Source organism: Lacerta agilis, chromosome 18 (assembly GCF_009819535.1).
Source record: "Lacerta agilis isolate rLacAgi1 chromosome 18, rLacAgi1.pri, whole genome shotgun sequence".
In the NCBI taxonomy this organism is placed as follows: Eukaryota; Metazoa; Chordata; class Lepidosauria; order Squamata; family Lacertidae; genus Lacerta; species Lacerta agilis.
Window position 1 is genome coordinate 11,992,233 of NC_046329.1, and position 11,184 is coordinate 12,003,416.

The 11,184-nt window shown below is 48.9% G+C and overlaps 1 protein-coding gene across 1 annotated transcript; it reads right to left on the minus strand.

The window, feature by feature from the left end:
- Positions 1–878: 878 nt before the first annotated feature.
- On the minus strand, positions 879–9,254 carry LSM4 (LSM4 homolog, U6 small nuclear RNA and mRNA degradation associated). The gene is made up of 5 exons (XM_033136755.1): positions 9,212–9,254; positions 7,525–7,566; positions 6,224–6,322; positions 2,669–2,852; positions 879–2,037 (listed from the first exon to the last, which is right to left on the minus strand). The coding sequence occupies exons 1-5, from the start codon at positions 9,212–9,214 to the stop codon at positions 1,943–1,945; spliced, it is 423 nt and encodes a 140-aa protein (XP_032992646.1). The 5' UTR covers positions 9,215–9,254; the 3' UTR covers positions 879–1,942.
- Between the last annotated feature and the right edge of the window lie 1,930 nt (positions 9,255–11,184).

The window sequence follows — 11,184 nt, forward strand, 5'->3', positions numbered from 1 at the left end:
TTCTCTGCATCGGCTGCCACAAGTGGGTGGAGGTGAAGCTGCTCTCAGGCCCTGCATGGGGGCTTCACTTTGTGGGGGCCTAGCTGGCCGCTGTGGGGGCACGATGCTAGCCTGGACGAGCCAGCTGCTGCAGGGCTCTTTAGATTATTATTATTATTATTAATACCCTGTTCATCTGGCTGGGTGACCCCAGCCACTCTGGGCGGCTCCCACCAAAATATTAAAAGCACAATAAAACTTCAAACATTGATAATCAGGGCTGCCTTCAGATGTCTTCTAAAAGTCAGATAGTTGTTTATTTCCTTGACATCTGATGGGAGGGCATTACACAGGGCAGGCGCGACCACCAAGAAGGCCCTCTGCCTGGTTCTCTGTAACCTCACTTCTCGCAGAGAGGGAACCGCCAGAAGACCCTCGGGAAGAGGACCCCGGTGTCCAGGCTGGACGATGGGGGTGGAGACATCAGGGATACAGGGCTGTTTAGGCCTTTCAAGGTCAGCACCAACACTTTGAATTGTGCTCGGGAATGTCCTGGGATGTCCTTATCCATTTAAGAAATCTTTCAAAAACAAGCTTTGCCTGGGAATCCAAGCGCCACACCCGCCTCTGGATCTGGCCAGCCTCCAGAGCCACATTTCGCAAAGGGCAAAGTGTTCCAGGGGCAGGAGTTGCTGTGGGTGGAGGGGGCTGAGACAGGCCACTTCCACTAGCAGACTGACCGCTCCCTGAGCCTGTCAGCTCACGCCAAGCGCTGCCACGATATGGACTTCTTGCAAGACAGTGAAACAACAAAACAAGATTTGCAAGCTGTGTTTTGAGAACTGAAGGGGAATGGGAGCTCTCTTGGGCCCCTCCAGCAGAAACGCAGACGCCAAACAGCCGATTCCAAGTTTATTCTGCTCGTAAACTTAAAACTGGGTTACAAAGCACATTTTTTTTAATTAAAAAAAAAAGGAAAGGAAAGAATGGTTGCAGTTTGTTTTCTGGCTCCGACCAACTGCTGCTGATATCACAGAGGTGGCCGACGCAGCTTCCCGAGAGATTCTCAGAAGGGTCACACAAACGGGATGCTTTAGCTCAGAGGCTGAGGCAATAAATTCCACCTGGGAGGGAACTGGGTGTGTGGAGATTTTGGAAGCAGAGATTAGCCTGACTCCTTCCAGATGTTGCTGGATTGGAGCTCCCATCAGCACCCCAGAATATTGGCTGTGCGGATGGGAGTCTGGTAGCATCCTGGGGGACGAATGGGCACAGATCACCTCCTGCATGATCTACCGCACATTATTTCCTTCCCCTTCTGGCTGCTCAACAAATATCCCTGGGAAATATCTGGGGGGCAATGGGCTGGGGGGGGGGAAGGCTGAACAAGAGAGACAGGACCAGAGGGAGCCTGGGAGACTAAACTCCTGCTGAAGGTGTGATGGAAGCCCAGGTGGAACCAGCAAAATTCCCTTGTCCTGCGCTACCTGTCCATCCACCTTGCTCCCCAAAAACTGAACCCAGAGCTGAAGTTGCCTTCGACAAGTCCCATTTTCTAATAAAAAGAAAGCTACATCGTTTAATCCTGACACTCCGAGTGGAAAGCCTCGCTTGTCCTCTCCGTTACTGTCGTTCCGAAGGATGGCAAGGAAACAATTCCAAAAAAGGGTGGGGGGAGGGAAAAGGTGACGCCGAATTACCCCTCCAAAAGGTTATCCAGATTCTCAAGTTAAGAGCTAAACTGTGTGGATGCCCTCAGGGGAGACACCTTTAAACACTCATTTCTAATAAATGGTACTTAAAAGCAAAAAGAGACAAAAACTAGAAGCCAGTTGCTTCCGTCTCCCCCGAGGTATGTGGAAACAGAGGGACCTAAGAGTTTCTTTTGTGGGTGAAGAGGGACGGCGGACCAGCCTTCCTGGCATGGTGTGGCACTTGAGTCTGGGACACCATCTTTGGCTCCTCACTGCTTGGCTGCCTGACGCCCAGGCTTCTTCTCCTGCTGTCCTCCTCGGCCGCTGCCTGGGATCCCCCCTCGTCCACGGCCACCAAACACACCTGGGGGGGGGAGAAAAGAGGAAGGGGGTGAGCTCAGGGGAATCGCTTTGCGAGGGGAGGCTCTCGCGCCCTGCGGTGGTGGTGGTGGTAATAGTAATAGTAGTAGTAGTAATAATAATAATAATAATAATAATAATAATTTATTTGTACCACTCTGGGCGGCTCCCAACCAAAAATTAAAAACACAATATAGCATTAAACCTTAAAAACTTCCCAATACAAGGCTGCCTTCAGATATCTGCCACGGGGGCCGGATTAGGCCCCCAATACGGAGTTTGGACATGCCTGGCTTATGAATAAGACTGTGGCGTCTTTATTCTCTTAGGAGGGATTCAAGGGGTCTTACCAGGAAAATATTAGAACGCATTTCAATCTGAAGAAGCCAGATTGAATTGTGTTTTTTTTTAAGAAACTCACACGAGTTTGCAACTAGTTTTCTGCTGCGTAAGAAGGGGAATGCACTCTGCTAAGTGGAGAAACTTGCTAGCACGAGTTAGGAAGGATATTATATTAATAAACAACCACCCTCAGCATTCCTACAGTCAAGGCCAGCCCCACCCCCCCGGCCGCAGCCCTCTGAAGTGGGAGATTCCCCGGCAGCCCCCCCCCCGAGCTCCGGAGAGAGGCTCACCCCGGCCGGTACCGCCGACTCCGCGCCCTTTCTGCTGCTTCTGCTGCTGCATCCCGCCCCGGCCTCTACCCTTGGACACCACCTCCTCCTTGACCATGTCAATGATCTCGTCCGGGATGCGAAGGTACTTGATGGTGCTGCCGCGGATGTAGCACTCAGGCATCCGCCAGAACTTGTCTCCGTCCTGCCCGAGAGAAAAGAGAGAACAGAACTGGGTTCAACTGCAACTAATCCAGAATGTGGCAGCCAGACTGGCGACTGGGAGTGGAGACCATATAACACCAGTCCTGAAAGACCTACATTGGTTCCTTTCTGATCACAATTCAAAGTCTTGGTGCTGACCTTGAAAGCCCCAAACGGCCCTGTATCTCTGAAGGAGCGTCTCCACCCGGACACCGGGGTCCATCTCCCAAGGGCCTTTTGGCAGTTCTCCCCCCTGCAAGAAGTGAGGTTGCAGGGAAGCAGGCAGAAGGCCTTTTCAGTGGTGGCGCCTGCCCTGTGGAACGCCCTCCCATCCCTCCCTGTTTGGGGAATATTTTGATATTTGTTGAATTATTGTATTTTAGTATTTTGCTGGAAGCCACCCAGAGTGGCTGGGGAAACCCAGCCAGATGGGCGGGGTATAAATAATAAATTATTATTATTATCTGTTTTGGTACTGGTTTCACCAAAACCACCTTGCAAAGTAGTTCTTGCAGTTGCCAAACAATTAATTTCTGTCCTGCAACTGCAATAACTACTTTGAATAAGGAGCAAATTATTTTGACTGATTTCCTTTTAGCAACAAGGACATAAAAGTGCAAGGTGGTTTGGGTAAAACCAGTAGCAAAACAGATTAAAAAAAGAAATAGAATGAAAAGAGCGAGTTTAATAATACAGTGGTACCTTGGTTCCCAAACACCTTGGTTCTCAAACTCTGAAAACCTGGAAGTACGGTAAGTGTTCCGGTTTTTGAGCGATTTTCAGAAGCCGAACGCCCAATGCAGCTGTTGGCTATTGTTTCTGCACCAATCAGAAGCCGCGCCTTGGTTTTCGAACATTTCGGAAGTTACACAGACTTCCGGAACAGATTAAGTTTGGCGCTTTTGTTTTTGCTCTTTATTTTGCTTTTTTGTTTTTGAATCGTTTTCGGTTCATTTGTTTTTGTGACTGTGCGGAACTGATTGATTGATTGACTGCGGAAATGGATAAAACATCCTCCAATGACTGTCATCAGTGCTGGTAAGAAAAATAATAATTTTAATTTTTATCATCTACAATACTGTCCTCTTTATTTTATAGTACAGTGCATTGATTATTGCTTTCACTTTATGGATCAATGGTCTCATTAGATTGTAAAATTCACGTTAAATGGCTGTTTTAGGGGTTGTTTTGCATTACTTTCTATGGGAAAGAAACACGCCTTGGCTTTGGAACGGACTTCCGGAACAGATTAAGCCTGAGAACCAAGGGACCAATGTACTGCTCTCTCCCTATCTTTCTTCATTTGAACGTTTTCCTGCCCAACTGGAGGCAATTTTAACATCGCAGGCAGGCTGCCTACCGCCCCTTTGTTTTGGAAGCTTCTTACTTCTTGTTGCAAAACTGGCTGCCACAAACGCTGTCTTTTTAAAGCTGAAGGGGAAACCCCATTTCTAATCCTGCCCCCAATGTGGTTTTTGCCAACTTGCTTAGCTCTGCGCTAACATTTACCTCCCTCTCTTCCGGAGGAGACTCGAGTTTTGTGCAAAAATGGCTCCTCCCCTGCTGAGCTGAAAAATAAAAGGAGATTTTTCCCACCCTTGCGACTGAAGTCTTGCCAGCGCCAGAGCCTGGCCCTTCCATCTCCCAGACAGTTAGGCCGCAAGGCAGCGCCTCCTAATGGGCAGTGGGCAAGCAGCAGCCCAACAAAAGGCAGAAAAGGGATGCTGGTTTACAAGGCTAGAGTAGGGGTTCCCAAATTGGTGGGAGCACCCCCTGGGGATGGCGGGATTGTGCTAAGAGGCCCCTAATGGGGTGGCGCTAAAGGTCTGGATGACTCCAGACTTTGGAAAGCTGGTTTTTCCCCCTCCTTTTTAATTACTTTATTGAACTTTAAAAAATAACAACACAAAATAAAAATTATCAAAGAATTGTCAATATCTATTGCACTGTGTCACAGTCTTCTTCTAGTTCCATTGACTTCCCGCCAACTCCATCTAGCTTTAAATTTATATTTATCCAGCGCACTGTTTGTGTCTATTTTAAATAATTGCTTAGCCTAGATATTGTACTTTCTTAAACCTGTTCGGTGTAAAACAGAAGCTATTCAAAGGCTGCCAGAGATTTTATATTGTTTCAATCTTTTATGTAACTTTTAAATAAACACCATTTATTGAAAAATACTGATAGCTTAGCTAGTTCTGCGTACTCCATTAGTTTTTGTTGCCACTCCAGTTTTGATGGTACTTTTTCTTACTTCCAATTTAATGCTATTAAAATTCTCACAGTCACTGTCACAAATAAGAATTCCCTTACATTTTGGGGGATATCAGAACCCAGTATCCCAAGAAGGAAGACTTTAGAAAGCTGTTACCACAGCTTTCTTGTGAATTAAGTCTGGGATAGCTCAGTTGGCAGAGCGTGAGTTTCTTAATCTCGGGGTTGTGGGTTTGAGCCCCACATTGAGCAAAAGATACGTACATTGCAGGCGGTTGGACTAGATGACCCTTGTTGTTCTTTCCGACTCTACAATTCCATGAATTGTTTGGTCGTGCAAACAGCTATCCTGAATAATGCTTTTATAGGGCAGGGGGCACTGGGGATGAGTTTGTGGAACCGCAAAGGGGGAAACGCCCCCCAAAAAGCTTGGGAAACGCTGGCTTACAAGGCCAGACTTCAGAGGTTGTAACCATCCAGAGAAGAGCAGTGTGTGGGGAAATAAACCTGAAAGAAACGAGGGTTCAAGTCGTCACTCAGCCATGAAACTCCCTGGGTGACCAGGGGTTGTGTCCCCCACTCTCAACCCAACCTACCTTGCCCGCATCCTGTTCTCATAGCGGCCAACCAGTAGACACTTTGTTAAATAAATACTACTACTACTATAATAAATAATGGGCTGATGTCATTGCAGGGCTGGCCGCGTGTTGCATGCCAAGAGGAAGGGGGCGCAGAGGTGGTGCCAGGGTCGTGGGAAGCCCTGTGCGCAGGCTTGCTTGCCCTGCTCCCGCCCCCCGCTTGCATTTAATCCAGTTTGCAAGGAGGGGAAGGTGGTCCCTGCGCCAATTCTGCCTGTTGTCAAACTTTCGGAATAAAAATCTGCTCGTGCCACACTCATTCTCATTTGGAAAACAAAAGGAGCAGCTCCTAGCTCTGCTTGATTTACAATGTAGAGCACAACTGCATTATAAAATGGCCATTCGGAAAGTATTAAGCAATGCAGTGCATCATTCCTAAAATAAAATAATAAACAAGCCTCTTACATATGTACCTTAAGTAGGTATACAAACACGGTGAGAAGTGTGAGCTTGCAGTATCACTTGAAGCTCTCATTTTGAAGATAACAGGAATAATAATAAAAAGAGTAATAAAGTTTACCCTGGAGGTGCAGATGACTTCGCGCAGGTTGATGTTCATCCAGTTATCACAGCTGACCAGGTGACCATTGTAAGTCTCCCCATTCTTCAGCTCCACCAGCTGGAAAGATAAGGCAGGAGATTAGATGAAGGAACTGGGCACCAATATATTGCGGAGGAAGGATGGGGGGAAAACCTGGGGCCCTCCCGGTGTCAGACAACACCCCCCCCCATCCACATTGCAGAAACACCTCCCAGATCTAAAAAGAGGCATTTCCTTCTCTCTCACAGTCCTGGAGGTCTTTTGGGCAACATCTGACATCCCACAGCCCTTGCTTTGCCTTCCCAAAGCCCAGGACAGTGGTACCTTGGTTCCCAAATGCCTGAAAACCCAGAAGTGTTCCGGTTCCTGAACGTTTTTTGGAAGTCGAACATCCGATGTGGCTGTCAACAATTGTTTCCAGGGCGCCGGCGCCAATCAGAAGCCATGCCTTGGTTTCTGAATGGTTTCCGAAAACAAAAACGCAAAATAAAGAGCAAAAACAAAAGTGCCAAACTTAATCCGTTCCGGAAGTCCGTTTGACTTCCGAAATATTCAAAAACCAAGGCACAGCTTCTGATTGGTGCAGGCGCCCTGGAAACAATAGCTGATAGCCGCATCGGATGTTCGGCTTCCATTCCCCCCCCCCCCCGAAACCTGGAACCGTGTTTTTGGAGTTTGAGAACCAAGATACCACTGTATACCTCACCTTTCCCTCCAAGGAGTTCAAGGCAGCACTCCTAGTTCTCCCCACTTTATCCTTACAACAACCTTACAAGGGAGGCTAGTCCAAGAGGGGGGATTTGAAACCTGCTTTCCCAGGTTTCAGTTCAACACTCTAACCCAGGGGTCAGCAAACCTTTTCAGCAAGGGGCCGGTCCGCTGTCCCTCAGACCTTGTGGGGGGCTGGACTATATTTTGGGGGAAAAAATGAACTAATTTCTATGCCCCACAAATAACCCAGAGATGAATTTTAAATAAAAGCACACATTCTACTCATGTAAAAACACACTGACTCCCGGACCGTCCGCGGGCTGGATTTAGAAAGCGACTGGGCTGCATCCGGCCCCCGGGCCTTAGTTTGGGGACCCCTGCTCTAACCACTACACATCGCTGGCTCTCGTTAGTCTCTTCCCCCAAAAAGCCAGTTTTCTGTATGCAGGGATTTAAAAATGAATAAAATTGGAGGTGCATCCAGCCACAGTCTGAAATTGCACAGCTCAGCAGCGAGTCAGACTCCTCCTCTGCAGTTTGACTGAAGGCTAGACGTGACCCGGACTCACCATGGGGTGGTTCTGCGCCGTCTTCAGCAAGGAGAGCGGAAGCTGTAAGAGGGGGGCAAATTGGGCAGGTTGAGAAACACACCTGGCACATAAAGGAGTCTTCACAGTTGAGCCGGCCTTAATCGTTTCCATGCTTTTCAGAACCTAAGTAGAGCCCTGCTGGATCAAGCCAAAGGGGGGCCACCAGGTCCGGCGTCCTGTCCTCACACTGCCCACCCAGACACCCCAAAGGGAAGCCCCCCCCCAGCAGGACTTGAGCACTGCAGCTGCAACTCTCCCCGCTCAAACCGCCCAGAGACCTCTGGGTATAGGGCAGTATATAAATTCAATAAATAATAATTATTGTGATTCCCAGCTGAACATAACCCTCAGCTTACCGGGCATCAGGGGGGCGCAGGAGCCCCCATTACCTTACCTTGGAGGGAGGGAAATAAGCCCCCCCTTCCAATGCCACTGAACTCAATGGGGCCTACTGCTGAGTGAATATCTGGAAGATGTGGAGAGTGAACCACTTTGGCTGTATCCAAGGAGGCACACAAACCCCCCTCCATTGCTTCACACTAATGCTGCAATCCTGCTTAGGGCACCTGGTAAATGCCACCACACTCAATGGGTCTCATCCCTAAAGGAACCCGCTTACCTGGGAGGTAGGGAGGAGCGAACCCCTTTTGCTTTACCCAAGCCCCCTCCCCATGTGAACCCCCCACCTCGTTTGACATTTACACCGCAATCCGAAGCGCATACCTACTTCTGGCACACTCCATTGAACTGAATGGGTCCTGCCCCTGAGTGATTCAGCTTACCTGAGGTGGGGGCAGTGGGAGGGAGCCCTCGTTGCCTTATCTGGGGTGGGTGGAAAGGGGCCGCTCTATTGCCTTCCTCTAGCCACCCCTGTTGTCTTTGTCCATGGAGTTTTCTTGGCAGGGATACTGGAGTGGCTTGCCGGTTCCTCCTCCAGGTGCATCACATTTAGTCTAAACTCTCCACTATGACCTGTCCATCTTGGATGGCCCTGCATGGCATAGCTCATAGCTTCCATGAGTTATTCAAGCCCTTTAGCCACGACAAGGCAGTCATCCATGATGGATCACCATGGAAGTGAGAGCTGGACCATAAGGAAGACTGATCGCCAAAGAATTGATGCTTTTGAATTCTGGTGCTGGAGGAGACTCTTGAGAGTCCCATGGACTGCAAAAAGATCAAACTTATCCGTCCTTAAAGAAATCAGCCCTGAGTGCTCAATGAAAAGACAGATCCTGAAGCTGAGGCTCCAGTATTTTGGCCACCTCATGAGAAGAGAAGACTCCCTAGAAAAGACCCTGATGTTGGGAAAGATGGAGGGCACAAGGAGAAGGGGACGACGGAGGATGAGATGGTTGGACAGTGTTCTCGAAGCGACTGGCATGAGTTTGGCCAAACTGCGAGAGGCAGTGAAGGATAGGGGTGCCTGGCGTGCTCTGGTCCAGGGGGTCACGAAGAGTCGGACACGACTGAACAACAAAAAAAGCCGCCCCAGACACCCACTTCGCCCCCTCCCAGGACACTCCATTGAACTGAATGGGTCCTGCCCCATAGCCAATCCCTGTGTGAGCCCCCCTGGTTTGTCCTGGGGCGGGTCAGCCCCTCCCCCGGCTTACTCCCGGGTAGACCTTCCTGAGGCCCCCCCTCCCCCTTTTCCCAGCCTCACCATGTTCCCGCTCAACGCTGCTGCTGCTGCTGCTGCTGCTGCTGCTGCTGCTGCTGCTGCTCCGCCGCCCCAGCAACCTCGACTTCCGCTTCCGGCTTCCGCCCGCCGAACGCTTCGACCTCAGCGCCCGTTCAATGAGGAGCCTCCTGAGCGGCGGCCGTAAAGCGACGGCGGGGGAGCGGCGCGCGCGACAGTCTCGCAAAAACGTCGCGGAACGGAGGGGCCGCTTTACCCAGCAAACCCCGCGGCGGAGAAAGGAGCGCCTTGCCCACAATGCAGCGCGGCGGCTGCTTCCCTCTGGCCAAGGAGTATTAAATATTAAAAAATATTGGCCTAATTTTATTTTGTGGTGGGGTGTTTCTTTAATAATTTTTAACAATTTAATAATAAAAAGTGTTATTAATAAAAAATAATAAGCAATTTTGGGTGAGCTCCTACTTGGCATGAGCTCAGCTCATTTTCTTTTCCAAAGCATTTTAACTAAAACCACAATTGCACTTTTGAGTGTGTTGTAAAATGAAAAAAAAATGCATTAACTGGATCATTGTGTGTGTCACAATATTGAACGTATCGCCCCCTCCTGTTTCAGTAGCAAACAGGGCGAGTAGCTGGCAGGGATGGCCCTGGCTTGAACCCAAGGAAGCCGGTGCTCAGAATAGACCGAGCGACATCCGTTGGCCTTGCTCAGAGCTGTGAGCAGCAAGCAGGCGAGGAAGAGGGTGACTCACGCCTATTTAATGGCACCCAGAAAGGAACACCACCTTTGTCCTGGGCCCTGGCACCTGCTGACTCACTCGGCTGCCCTTTCGACTTAAGCAGCTCAGCTAGTGGGCGAAGGTCTGCTGCCGTTATGGTTTAATTATAACTAGCTGACCCGGCCACGCGTTGCTGTGGCTGCTTTAGTGTAATGGGAAAGGAAGATGCAGTATAAAAGAGAAATTGATGTCTTACCATAGGTCTTTGCGTTGAAGTTGAGGTTGTTTTGGTTTCCTTGCTCATTATTGTTTCTGTGTATATAACTCATTATTAGTATTGTTGTATTATCTGATTCCTTTTTTTGAATTGTTTGTATGTCTTGGTTTGATGTTGATGTGCATTGGAGGGCAGTATGTTTGTTTGTACAGTATCAGGTTAGGCTGTCCAAACCCGGAAATGGTGGACGGAATGTTTGCAGCCGGCCTGACTGTGCTGTTGCTTCGCTGTGTTCCTGCCGCTTCTGTCAGCAGGCTATCTCGGTGTTAGCGGGCGGCTTAGCTTTCCTACTGATCCGTCCGCCCTCCCAAAAGGCGGACAGGACGTTTCCGTGCGGTGTGGCTATGGTGTGGCTTCTCTCTATAGCTGCAGGCGCATCTAAAAGCCACCAAGGCCAAACTCTGTCTTTGCATGCTGTGTGCCTGTTGATTGGATGGTGGCAGTGATGTGGGGGGGGGGGAGGGATCGGCAATGGGTGTTGTGTGCTGTGCTATTTAACGTCCATTGGAGGGCGCTTTTTTGCACAAATTCACGGATTTACCTGGGAAAGGTGTGATATTTTTACATTCTAGGTACCTAAGATCCTTCCCATACGGCCAAGGCATGTTGTGTCCAAATCTGACGCCAATCGGTCAAGCGGTTACGGAGAAAGGTGAAAATAAACAAACATGCAGCTTGAAGGAATATATATATATATATATATATATATATATATATAGACTCGATGAGAACTCTGGCAGCTACCCTCAGCGGAAGGATGGAAATAATTCTGGATGTGAGTTATTGTATAGTGGCAGAGGTAACAGCATGTTGAGAGAGGGAGTGAGATTATGGAAGGGAATTCCAGATGTCTGCCCAGGGCTAATGGCCTCTCTTTGTTTGGGATGTGGCAAATTATGGCTCCCATGAGCAGAAACTGAAAATTTCAGTTTAAGAAGGTGAATACTTGTAATGAGAATCCCCGCCCCCTTTGGAAAATATATATCATGCTGTGATATAAA

Bases quoted from the DNA above. Each gene is read 5' to 3' on its own strand.
- LSM4 (XM_033136755.1), bottom strand. The intron at 6,323-7,524 runs GTGAGTCCGGGT...TTATCTTTCCAG, and splicing joins CGGCGCAGAACCACCCCATG to CTGGTGGAGCTGAAGAATGG. The intron at 2,853-6,223 runs GTAAACTTTATT...TCTCTCGGGCAG, and splicing joins AAGTCATCTGCACCTCCAGG to GACGGAGACAAGTTCTGGCG.